The sequence below is a fragment of the Rana temporaria genome, chromosome 2 (assembly GCF_905171775.1).
Source record: "Rana temporaria chromosome 2, aRanTem1.1, whole genome shotgun sequence".
Lineage (NCBI taxonomy): Eukaryota > Metazoa > Chordata > Amphibia > Anura > Ranidae > Rana > Rana temporaria.
In genome coordinates, this window is record NC_053490.1 from 265,457,725 (window position 1) to 265,483,222 (window position 25,498).

General features: G+C 39.3%; 1 protein-coding gene across 2 annotated transcripts in view; it reads right to left on the reverse strand.

Moving 5' to 3' along the window:
* The window catches only part of USP32 (ubiquitin specific peptidase 32), a 265,092-nt gene that overhangs the window by 92,297 nt on the left and 147,297 nt on the right, over positions 1-25,498 (reverse strand). For both annotated transcript variants that reach the window (XM_040336910.1, XM_040336911.1), the window contains exons 9-15: positions 22,767-22,829; positions 21,542-21,625; positions 15,945-16,006; positions 15,763-15,865; positions 7,626-7,809; positions 5,340-5,515; positions 1,987-2,127 (exon numbers count right to left, since the gene is read on the reverse strand). In XM_040336910.1, the coding sequence (XP_040192844.1) occupies positions 1,987-2,127; positions 5,340-5,515; positions 7,626-7,809; positions 15,763-15,865; positions 15,945-16,006; positions 21,542-21,625; positions 22,767-22,829 (813 nt within the window). The remainder of the gene's footprint in view (positions 1-1,986; positions 2,128-5,339; positions 5,516-7,625; positions 7,810-15,762; positions 15,866-15,944; positions 16,007-21,541; positions 21,626-22,766; positions 22,830-25,498) is intronic.

A 25,498-nucleotide genomic window follows, 5' to 3' on the forward strand; every position in this document is an offset into this window, starting at 1 on the left:
CATGTGCAGCTTTCAGGCTGATGAATGCAAATGTTCCTCCAGTATTTTTTGATTATATACTTCATTCATCTTGCCATCAATTTTGACAAAATTTCCTGTGCCTTTGTAGCTCACACATCCCTAAAAACATCAGTGATATACCTCCATGTTTCACAGTAGGAATGGTGTACCTTTCATCATAGGCCTTGTTTACTCTTCTCCAAATGTAGCATTTATGGTTGTGGCCAAAAAGCTCAATTTTGGTCTCATCATTTCAAATTGCTTTGTGCCACAAAATGTGATTCTTGTCTCTGTGCTGTTTGGCGTATTGTAAGCGGGATACTTTGTGGCATTTGTGTAGTAATGGCTTTCTTCTGACAACTTGACCATGCAGCCTATCTTTCTTCAAGTGCCTCCTTATTGTGCATTTTAAAATGGCCACACTACATGTTTTCAGAGAGTCTTGTATTTCACCTGAAGTTATATGTGGGTTTTTCTTTGCACATCGAACAATTTTCCTGGCAGTTGTGACTGAAATTTGGTTTGGTTTGTGGTTTGGTTTTAACAGAACCCCTCATTTTCCACTTCATGATTAGAGTTCTCAATTCCTTGTATATCTTTTTATATCCCTTTCCTGTTTTATACAGTTCAACTACCTTTTCCCGCAGATCCTTTGACAAATCTTTTGCTTTCCCCATGACTCAGAATCCAGAAACTTCAGTGCAGCGGTCTATAAGGAGTCCAGAAACTCATTGACCTTACACACACACCAATTAGACGCAAACAGAGGTTGGTCATCTTTACTAGCCATTCAAACCACTTTGTGTCAACTTGTGTGCATGTCATCATTCCAAAATCACCAGGGTATGTAAACTTTTGATCAGGGTCATTTTGGTAGTTTCTGTTGTCATGATGATTTAGAAAGAGTAAACCCAATTGATTGAGAATAAATGGGTTCAGCCAAACACTAACCATGAGTGAAAGAAATGTTTTTGTTTTATCACTCATTCTCTGAAAAATGGCCAAGAAATCATAAATTCTGCCAGGGTATGTAAACTTATGAGCACAGCTGTTTATATATATATATATATATATATATATATACACACATATACACACATACATACATACATACACACACACACACACATATACACACACAAATTATTATTATTTTTTTTAAATGCTCTAGATTCTGGCTGCACCAGTTTTAATAAGTTCTCCCCCCACAATGTTAAAATGTTGTTGTTTACAATGTATAAGGAGGAGATCTGCCAGCAAAGTACTGGTAGCATTAATTGTGGTAAACAGTAATGTCAAAGATCCCACTGCATAGAAGAGAAAAAACATAAGTTTTGGAGTTTTCAGAAAATAGAATGTAAAATATAAGCAGCGATTTTTATGTTTTTCTAAGTAATGCTATGTGAATGAGAACACGTAACAAATGTGGGCGTTATCTTAATTTGGCTACAAAAATGAGATTCCACTATGCAGCAAAACATAAATGAAACAGCTAAATACATAGTTGGAATATAGAATTATATTATATACTTTATGTTTACCAGCAACATTTTAATCTGTCTGTCCTAACAAAGGGCTAACGATCTAGAAGCCGGCTTTTGGTATTGTATGGTATGGTATGAAGGGGAAATTAGGTGTTTATTTTTGTCAAGTGGGGACAGATTGAGTTTCCACTGTGCCCGAGGCCTGCTCCAATTTAACACAGAGAAAAAAAATCTTATTTTTAGGCATGATGTGCATAGTTGGGTTTTCTCAAATTTTACTGCAAATGTGGAAATGCATCTCAAATGATAAATATACTGTGCCTAGGACTATAATCTAAAACAATGATAACTTTTAAAGCAGTAAGTAAACTCAATAAAAATATATATACACACACAATACATCTGAAAAAAGCAACTGCATTCACAAATCGATTATCTTTATCTCAGATACATACTCAGCTGATGATATTCAGTATGAATTCCAGGACTGACTGTTACTTACTGGTCGAGGTAATGACAGGTTTGCGCCATACCAATGATAAAGTGCTCTCCACACTGGTTCTGGTACAATTTCATAATCCTTTCCACGGAGTAGAGAAGGATTCTGCTTCAATCTCCCACCTTCCAGCGTCAAAGAAGGGACCTTGTTGGAAAAAATAAATCTTTTACAGAAAGATGCATCGCAAATTGTGGATTTTTCTTAGATGTTACATGTTTACTATATACAAATAACACCTTCTTAAAGAAGGTTTTATATGACATGCTGCCAGTGACGGTACCATTTCAGCCTAATAGACCTCATCAGCATGGGTCAGGAGGATCTGGCCACAATGTGAAGTACCACAGAAGAGGCTTTAAAAGACCACAAAGTACTGGTAGGATATTTTTACAGAATCCTCACTTGGCAATCATATGCAAATAACCCTCACCAAAAGAAGACAGGTATTCTATGTAATGTCAAATTCCTGATATAAGCTACCATTGAGTAATATTTTGTTCCTATTGTATATCAGATTACCTACAAAGCCAACTGATCAAGCAACAATGGTGGCCAGATTTTCAAATACCTGGCCAAATTTGGCCATGGCCAAATCTCAAAAATTCCGATGTTGAACACCCATTTTGTAGTTTACATACACAGAGAGACAAAATAAGATAGTAGCACACTTCCAAAAACTACTGAATAAATGCCGTAAGCATCCTGACAAGTCAATACATAATTTTAGCAGCAGCATTATTTGTTTTTAACATCTGACTGGGCCCAAAACAGACTTACCTCTTATGATAATACAAGCAATCAAGCATTCAAGTGGGGCTTTAGGCTGTAGAAAACCCGCTGAGCCTTAACCTGTAGAATTCTACCAATGTTGGACCATTTATTTGTTGAGTTTTTACCCCCCCAATGTACAGGTCTTTGCATTCCTCACTATAGTGCATTTGTTTTCCAGTGACTGGTGGGAGTAAAAAGCAGATGCTGGTCTGTTCCTGCAGGCTTTAGGCCTCATGCACACTGGACGTTAAAATAACGTTATAAAAACGCCAGTAGCTTTGCAGTGAGTTTTTCAATGTTTTTTCAATGGCGTTTTTAGCGTTTATTAGCGTTTTTCCACGTTAGGGTTTTTTTTTTTCAATGGATCAAAAACGTTAAAAAACGCTGGTGAATTAAGTTTTTGAGCGTTTATCAGTGAGCGTTTTTACAGCTGAAAAATGTCTCTCAGAACCCACTAGTTTTTTTTTTTACTGCTCAAAAACGCCACTGCCCAAAACTGCTGATAACACTATGTGTGCATGGACACACAGGATAACATGACGGAGAGTGTCTACTGCCAAAAACAGCTGCTGTGAAAACGTCCAAAAACATACATGAGGCCTTAATGTCCAAGCAACCACACCACGTGTAAACAAACTGTAAAAAAAAAAATATTTGTTATTCTGTGCCTCTTCCCATTTAAAGTTGAAGTTTACAACCACTGAGTTTGAGTGTTCGTTAAAAGCTTGTATCTTCACTAAAACATCAGAATTGCAAGCTTTCTTACTTAAAATGTGCATTTTCTCAAAGATCATCATTGTGTATAAAAATTCTGAGAACTATCATGCTTATGATACTTGCTATACCTTAGCTATTTTTAGTCATGTGATAATTAAAGTGATTGTAAAGGTTAACATTTTTATATAACAAACATGTCATACTTTCCTGCTCTGTGCAATGGTACTACTGCACAGAGCAACCCCGAACCTCCTTTTCTGAGGCCCCCCCCACTGGTGCCGTCAGCTTCTCCTCCTCTCCATCTGCACCTATAGCAAGCCGCTTTCTATGGGGGGAGAAGTGCAGACTCAATCCGGAGCAGAGCCGTGTGCATCTATAGACACACAATGCAGCTCTGTCCCGCTCTGCTCACAGGATTTGACTGACAGCAGAAGGAACCAACAGCTCCCACTGCTCTCAGCCAAGCCTGTTAGAGAAGGAAGAGGGGAGAAGAGCTGCTGCAAATGGGACAGCGCTGGATAGAGAATCGACTCAGTTAAGTGTTTATGGGGGGCTGGGGAGAGCTACTTTTAAAAGTTTTTTTTTTTTTTTTTACACCATAATGCAGAGAATGCATTAAAGTAAAATATATATATATATAAAAATCTTTTTGCATTTGAATGGAAAGGCCATAAGAAAGGAGTGGAAAGGCACAAATATAACTACACAGGCTCCCTTGCTGACTTTGTCTGCCATTGCACATAGGCATGAAATTAATGCCATTGCAGCATAGCAGAAGTTTGTGACCTCCTCCAAAACCACGTCACACCACTGTTTATATTTTCTCAGTAAGCCAAGTAAAAGAGTAAAACATTTGCCTATCTCTCTTAACATTTGCAATGCCACTTGGATGAATTCTGGGCCTTATTCTGAGGAAATATACTCCTACAGTTTATTCAGCTGCGTGATCGGGGCACCACCAGTGCAGAGCTTGCTCAGGAATGGCAGCCGGCAGGTGTGAGTGTATCTGTGTGAGTGAGGCAAGGAATTTTAGAGGATGGTCTGGTGTAATGAAGGGCAGCAAAGAAGCCACTTCCCTCCAGGAAAAACATCAGGACAGACGGATATTCTGCAAAAAAGTACAGGGATTGGACTGCTGAGGACTGGGGTAATAGGATTTTCTCTAAAGATTGTTTGGGGCATCTGGAAAAATCTTGTTCCGAAGAAGAAAAGGTGATTATCACCAGTCCTGTGTCATGCCAATAGTAAATGGTACAAAAACATCCTCCAAGAGCAACTTCTCCCAACCATCCCAGAACAGTTTGGTGATGAAAAATGCCTATTACAGAATGATGGCACACCTTGCCATAAGTCCAACGTGATAACCAAGTGGCTTGGGGAACAAAACATTAAAATTCTGGGTCCATGGCCAGGAAATTCCCCAAACCTTAATCCCATTGAGAACTTGTGGTCAATCCTCTAGAGGCGGGAGAACAAGAAATGAAACTCACAAGTTCTGACAAACTCCAATCATTGATAATGCAAGAATGGGCTGCCATCAGTCAGGATGTGGCCCAGAAGTTGATTGACAGCATGTCAGGGCTAATTGCAGAGGTCTAAAAAGGGAGGGTCAACACTGCAAATATTGACTCTTTGCATAAATGTAATGTAATTGTCAATAAAAGCGTTTGACACTTGTGAAATGCTTGCAATTATACTTCAGTATAACATAGTAACATCTGACAGAAAGAGCTAAAAACACAGAAGACTTTGTGAAAATGTATATTTTTGTCATTCTCAAAACTTTTGGCCACGGCTGTATATACTTGAGCTATATAATATATAAATATACACACACACACACACACACACACACACACACAACATACCTTTACATTCTCCTGCATTACTAAAGGTTGGTTGTCAATTGCACCTGGCTTCTGTGGGTTAAGCTGCGATAATAAACAGCCATTGGCACCAATCATACCCTGATTATTGTTATCTGAAGTGTTATGTTGACGTGCAAAGCACATGTCTGCACCCGTCGAGCTTGAATAAAACAAAGCTGGGAGAGAAATAAATATGTATTATTTTAAATGGAAACGTTAGATACACAAGATAACATATATACATATATAACATTGTCTATAATGAAAGAAATATTTCTGCAGGTACTGCATATTTAATCTCAAACCAGTAGTTCTCAAAGCTTCAAATCGTAAAAATATAGCATGTAAATGCCAGACGCACAAATACATATGACAAACCCCCAATATCATGCTTTCCTGTGTCTACATGTTTTTTTTTAGACGTGGCTTTAAATGTTTATTACCATTTAGCTTAGCCTTATGCATAAAAATGCTTCATTTTATTTGTGCCTAGTACTTAGTCGTGTCTCTATGTGTATTGATGCTCTAAAAGATTTCAGCCTGAGATACTAAATGAGAAAGAACACAGATCATGCCAACACGGTGTTAAAGAGCCAGTCCACTAAAACTTGACATTTAATCAATGGGTGGATATTGGTGAGACATTCACCCATTAACTTTTTATATTACACAAAGACGCTAGTGCCATAGACTCCCTATTAGATACCATCCTAGAATCCCCCAGCTTCATGTTCTATAATGCAGCATAAATGGAAAACCATCAACGCAGAGTAATGCCGCGTACACACGATCGGAATTTCCGATGGACAAAGTCAGACTGACTTTTTCCATTGGATATTCCTATCGTGTGTATGCCCCATCAGAGTTTTTTCATCGGAAATTCCGATAAATTCCATCGGAGTTTAGATATAGAACATGTTCTATTTTTCTCAAATGCAATCCTGTCGGAATCGATGTGATTTGGCCGGGCAAAAGCCTGATCGTGTGTACGCGGCATAAGACTCCCATCTTCGTGCCTGCAGAAAATGGGTGCAGCTAGGAACTCCGACACAAAGTACCAAGAGCATCTAACCAAAAATGAGGCATCAACTATTTATGGCATTTTAGAGGCAAGTTGGGAGTAGCGGTCTATATACTATACCACTCTGATAAACTATGACGATAGAAGGAGAAGGTTTGTGGTGATCATGTTAAGAAACAGTACCCATAGGTCCTGTTATTTGAAATATAGAAAAGAAAACGATCACTCTGGAATTAACATATCCTATCTATACATTTCAGAAATGTGAAGCCCAAAACAACGCTAAGTATCTATACACTGAATTAAAATGTGCAGTTTTTAAACATGCAACTAAGTACATCAAATTCTAGAGGATAGGTTCACCTTTTTAAAAGATAAATAAATGCACATCTTTTTGCAGGTAAAAAAATCTGCATTTTTTATTTTGCTTATTAGGAGCCGGCAAAGCATCGCACTAACGATCAGCGGATTGCAGGTGCAAAGCAGGACTCTTGTAGACCGACAGTGTAAGCTGTCTGCTCATACCTCGTACAGGCAGGCAGTTACACACTGACAGGAAGTCTCAATGAGCTACCAAGAGCACTCAACGGCGCCCTGATAGTTCATTGAAAACTACAAGCTGACAGCTGCAAAGGCTGTTGGTACTTGTAGTTTTCACATTTACAGGACTCTGTAAATAAATGACGCAGCTGGGTGATCAGAGCCCCACACAGCTGCGTTTTAATTCAATTGTGAAAGCGAACGGGGGGGGCTTGCTGTCAAAACTGAGGAACAGGAGGGTGCAGGGCTGCTATATCTGTAACATCTTTCACCCTAAATATGGGTATAACATGTTACAGAAAGGTGAACTTATCCTTTACAGGTTTATGGAAAAACCATCAAGTAAAGCAGAAAAAATGTTGGCCTACGATTTCATGGCCTTGACCAAGGTTACTCTTGTGAATAAAATCCTATGCATATACCGCTTCCTTGTGTTTGGTCTATTTATCACCATCACCCAAGGTGATAACTGCAATGCAGGCCTATGCCAGAATGGAAATTACTCTGAAGTGCATTACTTGTCTCTTTCTGTCTCTCTGAGCAAATGGATTAAAACTTCAGGGACCTATGATCGCATACAAAAGAAATCTATAGCCATCTCGTCTGATTTTCGACCATCTTTTCTACTGTGTTGTGTAATGGTAAACATATTCATTTCCCTGTGGACTTCACCTCAGATGAAACTAAACATAAAAGCTCTGCTTGGAAGCAGTCTTTATTCTTACTGCTGTTAGTTGACTCCGAAGCTTCGGAAGCACTAGATATGTTATCGGAAGATTTGTCTTCTGTAGTGCCATGTACATTAGTCCCTGTCCGGTCATCTTCCCTTTGATCCAATGATGAGGTCCCCAGTGAGTGGTGGCTGCCACTTAATGACGGAGAAGGTTCAATAACAACAGGTTTGGAATCCTTGAAATTAGGAAATAAAAAAAGAATAACTAAAAATGTCAACACATACAAATTCATTCAATGATATTCACCAGTACATCAAGAGAAATTCAGGTATTTTGTTCATTAAAATTGGATACAAATTAATGATTATTATTTATTGAGTACAGGCATTTATAAGTCTATATCACTATGGAGCCCTATTCCTCCCACTGACACCAATCATAGGGTACTATTCCCCCCACTGACACCAATGACGGGGTACTATTCTTCCCACTGACACCAATAATGGGGTACTATTCCTCCCACTGACACCAATGATGGGGTACTATTCCTCCCACTGACACCAATAATGGGGCACTATTCCTCCCACTGACATGAATGATGAGGCATTATTCCTCCCACTGTAACGGATGGGGCACTATTCCTCCCACTGACACTGATGATGGGGCACTATTCCTCTCACTGGCATCAATGATGGGGCACTATTTCTCCCACTGACACTAATGATGAGGCATTATTCCTCTCACTGACACAAACGATGGGGCACTACTCCTTTCACTAACAACAATGGGCCAGATCCAGAGAGAGAGTACGCCGGCGTATCTACTGATACGCCGGTGTACTTTCAAATTGCCCGCGTCGTATCTTTAGTTTGAATCCTCAAACCAAGATACGACGGCATCTGGGTTCAATACGACAGGCGTACGGCTTCGGATCGTAGATGCAATACTTCGGCGTCCGCTGGGTGGAGTTTGCGTCGTTTTCCGCGTCGGGTATGCAAATTAGCTTTTTCCGACGATCCACGAACGTACGCGCGGCCGTCGCATTCTCTTACGTTGTCTCTAGTCAACTTTTTCCAGGGTATAGTTAAAGCTGCTATTTTGCGGCGTATAGATGGACTTGCCATGTTAAAGTATGGCCGTCGTTCCCGCGTCTAAATTTGAATTTTTTTTTTTTCGCAAGTCGTCCGTGAATAGGGATGGACATAAGTCATGTCCAAGTTAAAAAAATTACGTCGTTGCAACGTCATTTCGCGCAAAGCACGGCGGGAAATTTCAAAACGGAGCATGCGCAGTTCAATCGGCGCGGGGACACGCTTCATTTAAATGAATCACGCCCCCTAATCGCCGATTTGAATTCCGCCGCCAGAAATACACTACGCCGCCATAGCTTACGGCGCAAAATATTCCTGGATTCGACTTAAAGCAAGGTAAGATACGGCAGCGTAGCGTATCTCTGATACGCTGCGCCTATCCATTTCTATGTGGATCTGGCCCAATGATGGGGCACTATTCCTCTCACTGACACTAATAACGGAGCATGGCTACCAATGTCAGGACATTTTCTACTCATATTGGCCACAGTCCGGCCCCTCTAAAGTCTGAAGGATAGAAAGCTGGCCCTTTGTATAGGAAGTTTGGAGACTCCTGCACTAGAGCAATACTGTATGTACTTAATTCCCTTCAGTGCAGGCTGATACTCCTTGAATGTATGAAGTCTCTTTTTCTCCAGACACAGCTGAAGAAATAGCTGAGCACTGCTTCAAAACATATTACATTACTTTCAGGGCCAGCAACCTTTTACACATTAAGTATGAATTAACAAGCATTAGAAAATCATGTGCCCCTGAAAACAGTGCAACCAATCTGCACCTTAAGACCTTAGATCAGTACCGATTTCTGCACCATCAGAAAGGGGTTCAGGGGTTTATCTTAATTTTTACTGCAGATGGTGGCTTCAATAAGATCCCTTTCACACTGAAGCCCTTAGAAAGGGTCTAAGGGTAAGGTTATTTATTTAATATGTCCCCAGCCACAGAGGAGCCTAAACTGGTACTAGGAATTTCAGTAAATCTCAAGTGGGCCTCCCTTAAATGCCACGGAAGTGGGTGTGCTGCAGGAGAAGAGAGGAAGTCTAGGCTTTAGACTAGCTTGGTACTGTCAATTATAGCCTATAGCGGCAGCGCCAGATTTGTAGTAGCAGGGACCAGTTGAAAGATCATCAGGTATTACAGCATGCCAGTCAAAGCCTGTTTGTATACCACGTGACAATCTTCTGGGTGGTGTTGTGGAAAATTCTATAAATGTATGTTGTCAGATGTCCCCCCAGTGTCGGTTTTGCTGTAATGCGCTCAGGTGAGCGAATTCACGCATACAGACGTTGGTGGAAGGCCTTTGGCGCAAACACCTTTTCATGGAAACAGCAGATTTGCGAGCTCCTTTTAGGGACGTTAATTTATGCCTCAGCAAGGGACTGGCCACTTCTTGTCGACTGCATTAAATGACTCTGAGTGGACAGATCTGCGTACATGGAAACTGTAGCATAACTATACGAAAATTATGGTTATCTGATCCATGATTTAAGTATGGTTTGCAACATTGGCTTTGGTTTGGTTTGCACACGGCTCTGTGCAGTGGCCATGTTTTTTGATTCCTTTGTCTCTCACAGAGCATGGTCACTGCCCGCAGCCGTTTGCACAAACCACTACTAAGCATTGTTTGAATCACATGTCTGTGATTGGTTCTTTTGAAAGTATACAACATGTCTGATTGGCTGTTTTGTGAAACCACGACTTTGTTACTAATGTTGACCCTATATAATAAACAAACAAGCTGCTGGAAGTCAGTGATGGCTGAGAGCGATGGATGAGGACAGATGGTGTGATGGTCTCTTGACTTGGATGTATGGCAGGGAATGGATGGTGAGTGAATCTATTTAGCTTAAATATGGATTATTTCATTAAGATGAATGAGACACAAGATATCTGTCTGTCTGCTCTGCAAACAGCCAGGATTTATACAACAGTGGGGTGCCACTGGAAATTACTTTCTGTACCCACCCTTTTAAGCGTGCTCTAGGGTGCCTACCCCTTGCATTACTTGTTCTTCAATAAAGCAGATTCTTTTGCAAATGCCCACGTGTGTGTGACTGCCGCATGGTAATTCGAAAAGGTATTATACGCAGTCAAGGCTCTGGCGAACATCAGAATTCTCCACAGTTGACATCACAAGTGGTACTCCATCTCAAAGGTGTATACACTTTGACACTCACATTGAGAAAAATAAGCACATATTGCTGTAGTGCATGAAAAGGTGTTGTCCAGCATTCATGAGCACATTTTGACTATTATATTAAAATATGAGCAAACGGTGTACCTCTAAAAGCAGCCTTTCTTTGCGCACACTTAGAGGGGTTGTAAAGTCAGAGTTTTTTTATTTTAATACATTCTATGCATCAAGATAAAAAGCCTTCTGTGTGCAGCAGTCCCCCTCAGTCCACTAGCAGATTGACAGGTACAACTTATGTAGGAGGCCTTTAATCTCCTCTGTGTATTACCCAAGGCCAGTCAATGGGAATATGTAAGGGTTTAAGTTGCGTACTCTGGTCCTCACTGAAGTCTAGCAAAAGAAATATGTTTTTCCAATGGCAGCCTCAACATAATCCATCCCATCCAATCGAAACACACTAGCAAGCCAACTCTGGGTTCTGTGTAAATGGATCTGTGATATCCTATTCTATCGAATGGCGTAGTCTCCACATGTATATGAGAAATGAGGACTGCATAGTAGAGCGGCACGATTAATCGTCAAGAATCGTTATCGTAATTTTTACCCGTTCTTGACAAAGTATTTCCCGATCTTTTGTATGCAGAGAATTCTCTCTGATCTCAGCCATCAAAAGTCTGGGCAGTCTGCCAAGTTTTACAACATTCTTTATCAGTGGAATGTTAAGTCTTAAAATTGTAACAATTAGTCTTTTACATCAAAGGAATAGACTGTATGTAAATTAGGAAAAGTTACCGGTAACCATTTAAACACTAAACCTTTTTCTGACATTTGTTGTTTTCAAGTTAAAATAAAATAAAAATTCTAGAAAATTACTTAGAACCCAAACATGATATTTTTTTAGTAGCATGTTTGTAGTCCAAAGCACTTGTATATCAAAGCGAGCTTCCCCATAGGAATCAATAAAAACTCAGATAATTTGTTCCAGTGTGTGTCACTGCTACTGTATGCAGTACCGCATGTAAGCCAGAGGTGGGGGGGCACCGGAGACAATCGGAAACCACTCGTAGAGGTTCAGTGAAACTCGGGAACGGAGTGTTTCAGAGTATTTCCAAGTGTCTACGAGTAAGGATGGAAATTATACAATATGTAGAAGGTACGTTTACTGCATTTTTATTGCATACTATCACCACAGTACTGCTGGAAGTTTCAAGAAACAAATGGGGCAAAATTGCTCTGGCTAGGCCAAAAAGGTAACAAAGACTGAAATGCCAAATGTTCCAGATCATGCCAAGCATTTCTTTATGAGATATAAATGACCTCAAAGTCTTAAATTTGTGATATCTAGATATACAGTTTGGCCAGGAGTTAGCTTTGCTAATCTTGCATCCAGAGTAATTACTGAGAAGAAAGTGGACTAGTGCTAGTGACCCAACTCACATACCATAGGATATAGGTTATTATCTATATACTTTGAGTAACTATTATGTAGTCATTTTAAATGCCGTTTAGCATGTATGCGCTTCCGCAGGAAAAAATATTTGCTTTTTTCCACAATGCTAAAAAAAAGAAGGCTTTGCGTTTCTTAGAACTACGCAGATGTTTCAACCTTGAGGCTAGTGATGAAGCACATGTCAGAGTGATGACACTGGAAATAAACTCTTCTACACTAATCTGTCACAACACATTTTTACTTGGCTATCCAGTGAGCCAAACATTTCCCCTAATTAGGTCATAATTTAACATTTTGAGGAATTCAAGAGGCTGCTCACTTTTTAACATTAAACAAGCAAAGTATATGAACAAGGACAGTACCATACTATTTACAAAACTTACCGATGCAACCCTATAGTGCAGCATACTTTGCATATGACCCCTTTATAACCAGATTAGGTAACAAATTACATAGAAAGGTTTACAATTTTTAATGCAAAAATGTAAATTATGAGAGATTATATATATATATATATATATATATATATCTCCATCTATCTCTAATCTCCACATACACACATGGTGGTTATAGAAAAGAAAAAGCCCCCTTTAAATAATCACATGTTGTTGCTTTGCAGCCTTTAATGTACCATATTTTGCTTTTATTACAGCCTTTATTCTGTTGGAGTATGTCTCTACTACATCTTCTTTGCAGAACTGCTCAGGTTCAGTTAAATTTGTTGGTGACCGTTTGTGGACTGCAGTCCTCAAGTCATTCCACCTACTTTCAATGTGGTTTAAGTCTTAAGCTGTCACAATAAAAAAAAAAAAACATGGCCAAGTGGGGCTCTGCCCACCCGGCCGTGTCACTGATTGACAGGGCCCTGGGCATGGCCCGGCAGCCTTTGCAGCTGTCAGCTTGTAGTTTTCAATGAACTACCACAGCGCTGTACCTACCTAACCAGACAGGATGTACGGGCAAGCAGATACACTGGCTCTGCTGGAGGCCTGCATGGTGCGCAAAGCTTTATAGGCTCCAAAAAAATAAATAAAATAAATGCACATTTATTTACCTGCAAAAAAAAAAACTTGCATTTATTATTCCTTTGCAAAAGTGAACTTATCCTTTAACTACTTCAGCCCCGGAAGGATTTACCTCCTTCCTGACCAAGCCATTTTTATGCTATACCACACTGCATTGCATTAACTGACAAGTGCGCTGTCATGCAACGCTGTACCCAAACAAAATTGGCATCCTTTTTTTCCCCACAAATAGAGCTTTCTTTTGGTGGTTTTTATTTTTTGCGCTATAAACAAAGAGCGGCAACGTTGAAAAAACAAAACTTTTTTAGACTTTTTGCCATAATACATATCCAAAAAAAAAACATGTATTCATCTTTTTACTCCAATATATATTCTTCTACATATTTTTGGTAAAAAAATAAAAAAAAATCGAAATAGGCAATATATTGATTGGTTTGCGCAAAAGTTATTTTGTCTACAAACTATGGGATAGATTTTGGGACTTTTATTAATTTGTTATTGTTTTTAGCAGAACTGTGACATTGCGGTGGACAAATCTGACCCCAAATTACACTTTTTGGGGACCAGTGACATTATTACATTGATCAGTGCTATAAAAATGCACTGACCAATGTAAAAAGGGGGCAATCAAGGGGTTAAATGTGTTCCCTGGGTGTGTTCTAATTGTAGGGGGGATGTTCTGCCAGGGACATGACAGAGATCACTGTTCTCGATCACTGGGAACAGTAGATCCCCGTCATTCATCTGGCAGAACAGAGAATCGACTTGCTTACACAGTTCCCCATTCTGGCTCTCTTCACCGTGATCGCGGGTCGCCGGCAGACATTGCGTCCGCCAGCATGCTGGTGGCACTGTGCGCCCGTTCGCAACTGCACAAGCCACCATACGGGTACGCGCAGCGCTGCCGCAGTATATCTGCGTGAGCTGGTCGGCAAGAGGTTAAAGTCTGTTTTACAAAAGTTTCCCCCTTAACAACTAGAGAATCTCCTAAATTGCTAGCAGTAAGCACCTTGTCATAGGAATTAGTGGCTTCATGGCTGGAGCACAAGGCATTTGAAAGAAAACCTGAAGTCAGTTGTGTTTAACCACCTTAGCCCCGGAAGGATTTATCCCCTTAATGACCAGGCCATTTTTTTTTTGATACGGCACTGCGTCGCTTTAACTGAGGAAATCGCGGTCGTGTGACGTTGTACCCATTCAAAATGTATGTCCTTTTTTTCCACACAAATAGAGCTTTTTGTTGGCATTTGATCGCCCCTGCGTTTTTTTTTTTTTTGTGCTATAAACAAAAAATAAGGGCGACAATTTTGAAAAAAAAAAAAAAAAAAAAAAGTTTGAGTTTCTGCTATAATGCATATTCAAAAAAAAAAAATGTATAAAAACTAATTTATTCATCAGTTTAGGCAAATGTGTATTCTTCTACATATTTTTGTTAAAAAAAAACAAAAAAAAACCACCATAATCAGCGAATATTGGTTTGCGCAAAAGTTATAACGTCTACAAAATAGGGGGTAGATTTAGGGACTTTTAATAATTGTTTTAATTGTTTTTACTGGTAATGGCGGCGATCTGCGATTTTGAGCGGGACTGCGACATTGCAGGGGACAAATCTGACCCCAAGTGACACTTTTTGGGGACCAGTGACAGCAACACAGTGATCAGTGCTAAAAAAAAAATGCACTAATCAATGTATAAATGACACTGAGAGGGAAGGGGTAACACTAGGGGCGAACAAAGGGTTAACTATCTTCCCTCAGTGTTCTAACTGTGTGGGGGATGGGCTCACAGGGACAACACAGAGATCGCTGTTCCTGATCACTAGGAACAGCCGATCTCAGTGTTGTCCCCTGTCAGAACAGGTCTGCATCTCTGTGGAGCGACGGCAGGTGGCTGGCGGACGTTGAGTCCGCAGGACCTGCGCTCTCCCCTGCCGTGCAGCAGGCGTGCCAACAGTATCTCATGCACAAAACGACATAAGTAATTTTGTGCAGCCAGGCCGTCCTGCCGCAGTATATGTGCGGTAGGCGGTCTGAAAGTGGTTAAACATGAATGTGAATTAATTAAATAGACATGTTCAATACATTAATGGTAAAGTACTTTATGTAAAGCAAGCAAAAGAAAAGCTGTATCAAATCTACCTAATCATCACAAACTGGCAGCTTTCTACAGCCAAGAAAACCTTAAAGTGTCAAGGCAAACTATAAAAAAATATTCAGTACACGTCTGCATATTTCCCCATGTTTTAACCCTTGAGGCACACCGCAAGACAGAAACAGAAATCTCTCATAGTCCTCCCCCTTTTCATCTGCATAACCCCCCCATGTGCACAAACAAAAGCACAGGAAGTTATCAGCTCCCAAGATTTCAACAGGTATTTTTCACTTATTGAAAAGATTTAACCATAAACTTTCAATGACATATTTAACAGACCAAAAGGGAGAAAATAAGCAAAATTCATTGTTTACATATACTTTAATGCAGCACTTACATATTTAACATATTCCCTCCACTGTTGCCACCACTGTACAGAGATAAGAAACCAGTTATGTCCAAATTGGAGGCCGTGCCGGCTCTCCCGTTCCAACCATCCCCTGCAAACAAAAATACAAAATTCTGTTAAGTACTATTTAACAATAGGAGTAAAAAAAAAGGTTAGTAATAGAGGTATACCTGATGATCTGTCCTTCTTCTTCTGGAGTAGCCGGCCTTAATCCCAAAACTATGTGGCAAACCTAGAAGGTAATGATAGAAATTAAAGCACACCCCCCATATTTTGCGAATGCTTATGTCAACAAAAAATACGCTATTGGACAAACGGTTTTCCAATTACCTTGAAATTACCTGGGGGTACTTTAAGTGCATATTGCAGAGACTGCAAAAAAGGGTGCTAACCAACATCAAAAAATTTACATGTATGAACAGGTCAGCAAGCAAAGAAATCTTAGATTTTACTTTCACCCCACTTGCCACATATAGATCTGACAAATTGACCTTCAGAAAAAGACACTGGGCTCAACAGGAGATACATGAAGAATAAGAATCCTAAAAGACAATTGTTCCTGGCATGTGTAGCATTGTTTTACAGTTCTCATCACAAACATCTCTCCAGGTGTATAGCTACCTTTAAAAAACTTTTGCCTTTCAAATATTTTTTTTTTTTTTAACCTTATACTTGGTCTATACACCACAAGCAGTTCCATAATCCACTTTGGATTCCACAACCATAGAAATAACACCACTGTGCCACTGAATTAAACAAACAATTTACTATTAAGGTTTTTGAATCAAGCATTGCCCTTGCCCTTCCCACCATTTGAGTAAATAATGATTTCTACTAAATATAGTTACTTCAAATTCCCAAACCGATCAGTGCCATATAAAAAGAACAAATCAGCGCAAATGAGCAATAGAAAACCCTCTATAGGGCAGGGATAACTTATTTTTCTTCAACCGCTGGTACAGCTTGCTTTCTATACAATGACTGCCTTACTGCTTTTTCCATAGCATTCTGCTTAACAGCAGTGAACTGGCATGAGCAAAGAGCTACTCACGTTATATAAAGCTGACTTATCCTTTTCCAGGCACAATAAAAGCTTGTAAAGAACAGATGCTCAGCTTCTTGGATCATTTGACACTGACAAAGACATATATAAACCAAACCGTTCACAGCATGATAAGCAGCTTCTCTGTACATGGTAGCATTTAAGCTTAGAGCGTATACGCGACGCTCTTAAAATCAAGCGTCAGACTCCTTTGGGGGAAGCATCACAAGAATTCTAAGAGATAAGGTTTCCTAACGCATATTACAAATGAACGATGGAAGGACGATGGCAATGGATACCCAAACAAATATAAATGATGTCCAATAGGTTTTACAATAGCTTAGCTCTTATTTACAATCTAATATTCCACTGCACCCAAATTCATTTATTTTTTTTGGTGTTTTGCAGGTAAAATTGAATATCATTTCATTAGTGAGATAATCTTTTCAGTTTCCTATAATTCCACCTACAGCTGTCAGTGTTAGGGACGTTCTTGTCTGTTGGTCCCTGATATGTCAAGAAAGTCCCAGAGATATAAAAGAAGCTGGAGGGTAAATAAACTCAACAGCAAATGCCAAAAAGTGAAACTCTGTTTTTTTTTTTGTTTTAGGAGGTCCGACACTTACAAGATAAAATAATGTGAAGAATAAAAAAAAAATACTAAACAAGAATATTAAAGCATTTCTCCGAATTGGTATACAGCGTGGATTGTATATTTTACTGCTTTTTTATTTATTTTTTAAGGAGAGTGTCTGTATTTGAAAATGTGTGCTAGCTTGTGTTTTTATGCCATATCTGTCTGTACCCCTGTTAGGGAGATTTACCCACTTTATTTGTCCTGTTTACCAGTATTAATTGAAAGTGAAAGAAAATCCCAAATTGTGGGTTGACATCAGAACAGGAATACAGGAAAAATCTTTCCAACAAGGGCCTTACTTCTGGTGACACCCCAGGATTCTCTCACTTTGAAAGGATATCAACTCACTTCCTGTTTTCACTGAAAGAACAAGAGACTCAGAGATAGATCATAGTGAAATACGTCATCACACCTAACCTTTGGAATGCACGCTGGCTCCGGCAACATGAGTGGTGGTGCTGGAAGATTATTACAGTTGAACTGGATGTGTTGGTTCCACTTAGGCACCCACAGAATGTTAGCAGCATTTTTAAACATTGCCTGCATCCTTTTGCAATAAACCTACTACAGTATGATCTACCTCTGGGTCTCTTATTTCCGTCTCTTATTTTCTCTTTGAGTGAATGAGAGTTTATATTAGTGAGGCCTTCAAGCTGGGAGACAGTGTAATTCTTATGATGAAAATCTGAAAAAACAGGCACAGGGATTACCCCATAAAGGTGTGTAGGCTGCTTTGTCGGCCGCATACATTTGGTGAGTGCATACTTTGCCTGGGCACGTGGATCAACACTTACTTATTTGTAGAGACAAAAGGTTATTACATATTTTTCACAAGAGCACAGTGAATTGGGGCTGTTTTTATCACTTTTTTCAGATCAATTGTGTACTGTTTTTTTTTTTTAACAGAAAAGAACCATGTACTGTTTAATAGAACATTAGTATTGAGTTATGTTTATGTACTAGCACCTGTCTTTGCATTTTTATTAGTAGCATGTAATTACTGGGATTGGATATTTTACAGAAATCACATGCTACAGAGCCATTCAGATCAACTCGGTACATTGTATCCGTGAGCAGAGCAATCTGACTCGGTTCACAGCCATTGACCAGCACAATAGCTGCCCTAAGGCCGCTTCTACATCAGTGTTTGTAAATGACAGTTGGTAAACAGTCCACTATTCCGCCATTTATAAATTCACCACAGTAGAAAAGTGATTATACAAACAGAGAGGCTGAACCAGGGTAGAAGGAATAGACAGAGCTATGTAAATAACAATTCAAATGAGGCTGAAAGATGTGTTACTTTGATAGTTAGAAAAATAGAATTGGGGGGAAAAAAAGCCAAGTGAACGGAGTCAATGGAAAACTCTATTTGAAGTTAAATCTCACAAAACAGGAGTGTTTGTGTGCATGTGTAAATTAATTACATTGTGGTTATACTGTTCAAAAATCTCCAGAACTAAAGAACTGCTTTACAACCTATATGCAATCATGAGATGGAGAATGTGATGCAGCAGATAAATGGCCAACGTTTTTCATATTGTATTTTTGTCAAGTGAAAAAAGTGTCAACTAGTAATAACTGATTTTTCAAGCTGGGAAATATAATTGCTGTTAATTGATTGCTCCCTAATCAGCACACAGACATGCATTGTAGTACACTAATTTTAGTACACTCAAGCACCCAACAGAGAGAGGAAAAAAGCTTTATAAGTCATTCAGCCTCCTACAGAACAAATAACATTTCTAATACAACAGTAATCAACATCTCACACCTGCTCCTAGAAATTGGAAGGGTTATCAAATAACACAGAGATGTAATGTCTATGGATCGAGACCACTCCAAAATATACACACACAAATAAAACAAAGCGCTAATACAATGACATATTACAAATCAGATTAAATACTGTTAACCCTTTGACAGCAACATATTATGCTAGAGGAATTCACTGGGCATTTGTCATTTTAAACTCGATCTAACATTTTGCTCAGTGTCTGGTAACCTTTCAGTTATAGATTTAAAATGTTGTGTTCTTCAAAACATATTCCAAAAGACCCCTTTCACACTTGTGCGACTTGTCCTGCCACTTGGGACAGCAAAGTCATATGACAAGTCATAACCTATGATTTTCAACGAGTACCATTCATATCTGTGCGACTTCAAGTCGCACCAACTTCAAAGTAGTCCCTGTATTACTTTGGTCCGATTCTGATGCTAGATACACAGGCATTTCCTAAAATTGCGTCAAAGTCACGATAGTGTGAAAGGGGCCCAAGTCTTTTTTTAAATCAAAAAGCATTGCAATGAAAACATGTTATTATAAAAATATTTTCAATTCTGGGTGAAAAAGTTATGCTGGATAGTAAAGAAGACAGAAAAAATAAAGATTTCAAGGCTTTTGTTCACAGTCGAGTTTTGGATTCCCATACACATCCATTTAGACTTAGAGCATAACACCGGTGATAGGGAAATTGCATATTTCATATTCCTTATTAAGGTTGGCCTCACAAATATCTAATAACGCTTCCAATATCTTGGCTATTCTAGTAACTTTCAGCTGACTCATGTCATTGGAATGTGATTGTAAGCTCATTTTATGGACAAGCCAGCCCCCTCTCCTTGAGGAATATGCTATTTTTCTTAGAAGGTATTTTGCTCTGAAGGTGGGCTTGGCCGATTACTACATACAAGAACTATATACCCTAGCTAGAACTTGTAGGGTTAGTCTCACACCAGAGCTTGCAATTTAAGCATGCGTGTGAATATGGTCGACCATGTTGCATAACAGCAAACGGGACTCCATGGTGGAAACAGCATTTTTTAGTGAAGTATTCTTGTTATATTTTCTTTATCTTTATCTGTATCTTTTATTACTTTTAATAAATGTTATATTTATAAGTATTCGTGTGATCTCTCCATGCACGTATCGAACACAACCTCAAAACAACCTGCTTGAAACATGTCATGTTGTTGGTATCCAAATCTTTGCCCAAAGTTATTAGTTCTATGGCTGGTTTAAGGTCACTACAATGTTTTGATACCATTTCTTGAAAGAGTTGAGGCTTTTCCTACATAAGTTGATTAACAGGGATATTTGAGAATGTGTTTTTACCAGGAGGTATGGAATATAAAGTAGAATGGAGCGTTTCGTCTTTAGCCAGTACTCTAATATACACTTGTCTCTAACAACCACAAAGGAAATATCAGTTTAGCATATGCAGACCCACGTGAATACTTCCTGGTACATATAAAGTGTGTGTATAGTGGCTCTGGTGGTCTTTTGCTTAGATATTTTTATAAACCTGTCCTTTTTATTGGATAATGCACTTTCTCTGTTCTTTTATACATCTCTTCTCTAGGGCCTGTTCAGATGTTATCAATGAACCCTCCCTGTCCACAGTTTCACATAGTTAAAGTACTAGGAAGGGAAAATATATATATCTTGTCTATATAGCCCACATAAGCTTTTAGTATGTAGGCAATATTGTTTAACAAATATGAAGGAATTAATAGTGAAAATGTAGACATCATTTTTTTAGTTCATTAAAATTTATCTTCTTGTGTGCAGCATTTTTTGCTATTGCCTATTAATTTTGTTTATGATGCCCATAACATATATTTAAGTACTATATTTGGTTGTGTTTCCTTTTGGACTCCTTTTTGTCCCAGCCGATTGCATTTCATATGTCCTACATTTGTGAGGCACCTGCATGTTTCTGGAAATTAAGCGTTGTTACTGATTTTTAGAAGACCCCATAGACATCACGATTTTGAGATTCTTGTGTGCATGTGTGTGCTGTATTCTGCAAGTGCACCAATCACACAATGTGCATGTGCCAACTGATTGACTTGATGGCGTGATTGCCCGTACCATTCCAACTGAGAGGCGGCCATATAGAGTTGCTAGGCAATGATAAAGTCTGTGCCAAGTTTTCGGTTTACTTTGCCACCCACATGGCATGTCCAGGTTGTGAGGTACTATATACACGTATTTGTTTTGTTTATATTGAATTATTATTTTTTTCCAGGCATTGCTTATTTTATATTAGGAGTGTAAATATTGTCCATCAATTAGCATCACTTACCTGAAAGAGCAAGTTTAAAAACTCATTGGCAAGTGCACTTTTAACACTCCAAATCTGGTAGTCTTCCAGTGTAAGATGTCCACTCTGCAGAAGAGGAAATAAGAAATAAAAAAGCATGACTTTTAATTTTTTTTTATTATAGTGAATGCATAGCTGCAGTTAAAAAAAAAAAAAAAAAGGCACATCCAGATCAGCGCCTCCATTTCACCAGTAAGCACACAAGAAGCTTATACTACCTGCCAACCGGAGAGCTCTAGCTGTTACTCAGAAGAAGGTGCGTCAGGCCTCTTAAGATAGACACAGAGACTCTCTTGCACAAAGCATAACATTCCATCTCTGCAGCCTGCTGCCTGTACCCTGAGGCACTGCCAGGGTTTTTTTTTTTTATTGGACTTTAAAACTTAAAAAGTAAAGGTCTGCTATGCCAGCCCCAAACCCTATGGCTAACAAATCAGACCTCAGAGCCTCCATTTCCCCCAGCTGGAAGACCTACAGCCAGTTCTATAATTACATTGTTTCTCTTAGGCAGGCCATACATCATAACTTTCTTATACCATTTTCCTATAGGGCACTTTCACAATAGGGCGTTGGGGGCATCGGCGGTAAAGATGCGCTTTATCGTTGTTTTAACAGCGCTTTTTGGCCACTAGCGTGTGCTTTTAACCCTGCTAGTGGCTGAACAAAGGGTTAAAAGCATGCGCAAAGCACCACTCCCACAGAGCTTTGCAGGTGCTGCCCATTGATTTCAATGGGCAGGGGCACTTTAGGAGCGGTGTTTACATCGCTCCTAAAGCATTGCAAAGATGCTGCTTGCATGACTTGCATTTTAACGTCCCGCAAGCGCACCACTCCAGTGTGAAAGGCCTTTCACACTGGAGAGACAGGAGAGCTTTACAGGTGCTTTGCGGGTGCCATTTTCAGAGTTCTAGCGCCTGTAAAGTGCCTCAGTGTGAAAGTAGCCTTAGATTTACCAAAACCATATAATGAGGTCAAACCTAAACGCTTTAAATTTGTATGCAATCAGGAAGGCCCTCGCACTACATTGTTGAAGGTAAATCTAAAGAAAATTGAACAAGAAAATGTTATGGTGTATGGGCAGCTTTAAGCTTACATTTTATTGCATACATTATGGCTTACATTTTATTGCATACGTTATAACTTACATTTTATTGCATATACAATCTAATATATAGTTAAATTTAAATAAAATAATATATGGTATTACCTTTGTTGTGTCATGTGTTTTTAATATATGGTCTATGATATCTGAAAGATTCAAGTTTAATTCCTATAAGAAAAGAACAAAATACATTGACCTGAGAAAAACGTGAAAAACCTAGATATGTTTACATTTGCAGATATCAATTGTACTGGTCAAACACCCACATTTAAAGTACAGTTATCTATTAAAAATTAAAAGTGCATGTAAAGACAGTTTTTAAAAACTAATTTCAAGCATATACAATTTCAGTTGTTAGCAACTGCGTCACACCAAAGAGTGATACATATGCTAAATCTTTATCCAGTGGCAACATCTGTACAAATATCTCAATGTACAAGGGTCTCATTGTTTAAAATCTTTGTTCAGATGTTCCCACTTGATAGATAATATATTTGTCACTGTGTGATGTGACACAATTGCTAACAACTGTATATGCTTGGAGTTTTCAGGATTACTGTTCACATTTAAATGAGCACACAGCTGTTATTTTGGGAAAACTTGCCGTAATGTCATTTATGTATAATTGGATAAGATTTTTAACAAAGTGATATATTAAAAACTATGGTGAAGACCGTACTGTAGGTATGGAATGCATTACTTTTTTTTAACTTTTTTGATAAGGATGGTCCACACCACTGGTCTTTTTAGCCACTTCCGGACCGCTGCACGCCGATATACGTCGGCTGTTTGAAGAGGGATATCTTTGTTATGGCAGCAGCTAGCTGCCATAACCCAGGTATCCTCCTCACCATGCGGGTCCGGTTTCCGATAATGATGGTCTCTGCGGCGGATTCGGCAAGAGATCACCTTTATCGGCGGTTCGAGAGGGGTCCCTCTCTCATGCCCTCTGCCACTTACCGGAGCCGCCGGCAGTGACAGAGGTGATCGGGTCCTCTCTGTTGCTGGGTATGGAGATGAGTGAGAGGAAGATGGCCCCCACCCGTCTCCATACCATAGCAGGACGGAAGCGCCGTCAAATCGTCACTTCCGCCCATAGCTCTTAAAGGGCCATTTTATTTTTTTCAAATGACAACTTTTTTTTTTTATTGCATTCTAGTGTAAATATGAGATCGGAGGTCTTTTTGAACCCAGATATCATATTTAAGTGGTCCTGTCACTCCTTTTTTCCCAATACATGGAATGTTTACATTCCTTGTAAATGGAATAAAAGTGTTTTTTTTTTTTTTTTTTTTTTTTGCAAAAGAACATTTTAAAAAATGTAAATAAAAGGTAAAATAAATAAGAAAATATAAAAACGGTGTTCAAACCACACATGTGAAGTATCGCCGCGATCAGTAGAGCAAGAGCAATAATTCTAGCCCTAGACCTCCTCTGTAACATAAAAGATGCAACATGTTGAATTTTTTAAACTTCGCCTATTAAGATTTTTAAAGGTAAAAGTTTGTCACCATTCCACGAGCGGGTGTAATTTTGAAGCGTGACATGTTGGATATCAATTTACTCAGTGTAACATTATCTTTCACAATATAAAAAGAAATTGGGCTAACTTTACTGTTGTCTTATTTTTTTATTCTAAAAAGTGTATTTTTTCCAAAAAAAGGTGCATTTGTAAGACTGCAACGCAAATACGGTGTGTACAGCTGTACATTAAAAACTCCTGACCAAAGCGTTGTCTCAACAGTTGTTGGCTGTGAAGTTGTTTCTGACTATTTTAATGAGGATCTTCTTTAGGGAAGGCCAAGAGAAAGTGTAAGCTCTTTGACCATATAGGGATTTAAATTTTAAAGGCGATTGTTTGGGCCTGTGAAACTTCAACTTCTGGTACATTTGTTGGGGTATTTTGTTGTAAAAGGACTGTGACATGTGTGCAGCGTGTACTACGAGTAGGCGCAGTTTAGCCACACCCACACTTCAGGTACAGCGCTCTGCACACTGTATGTTTTATCCCTTCTAAATACTGAGGATAGGGTTAATCTTGCTTCTGGCACCATAAAAAAAAAACATATGTTGTGAGTACTAAAGGCCAGTGGCGGCTCGTCCATAGGGGCGCCCGGGCGCCGCCCCCCCTCCTGTAGTCACAAAAAAAAAAAAAAAAAAAGTTTTTTTTTTGTTTTTTTAAAACGGCCACTTTAAGAAAAAAAAATTTAAGTTCAATTTTTTTTTTACCAAATGCACTATGTGGCGCCGGCCACGTGCGTTATGGGAAGCACCACGTCCATGCAATCACAAGATTGCAGACGCGGCACTTCATTTGCGGGCTTTAGAACCGCCTTGTGGCGCTTACCGGGTAGCCACAGTATCTGCCCGGCGCTCGTAGTGTCTATTACTACGGCCGGGCAGATTGATTGACATCTAAGGCCATGATGTCACTTCCTGTTGTCTCTCTCTCATCGCTCCTGAGAGAGAGGAGACAGGAAGTGTGAGGAGCAGACTCCTCCACAGCCAGTAAGATCTGCTGCTGCTGCCCCTCTGTTGAATTTTCCTTTCAAAAGGTGAGGTCGTCGGCGGCACACCCCCCCCCCCCCCCCCCCCGCTTATCATCATGAATAAGAATGTAATTTTTTAGGGCGAATTTCGGCGGCACCCGCAACCCCCCGCAGCTTATCATCATCATAAAAAATAATGTCATTTTCAGGGCGAATTTCGGCGCCCCCCTGTTTGTCAGATTTAAAAATAATGTAATTTTCAGGGGGAATTTCGATGGCAATATCTCCCCCCCCCCCCATTAACATCTTTAAAAAAAAAATGTCATTTTTGGGGGGAAATTTCGGTGG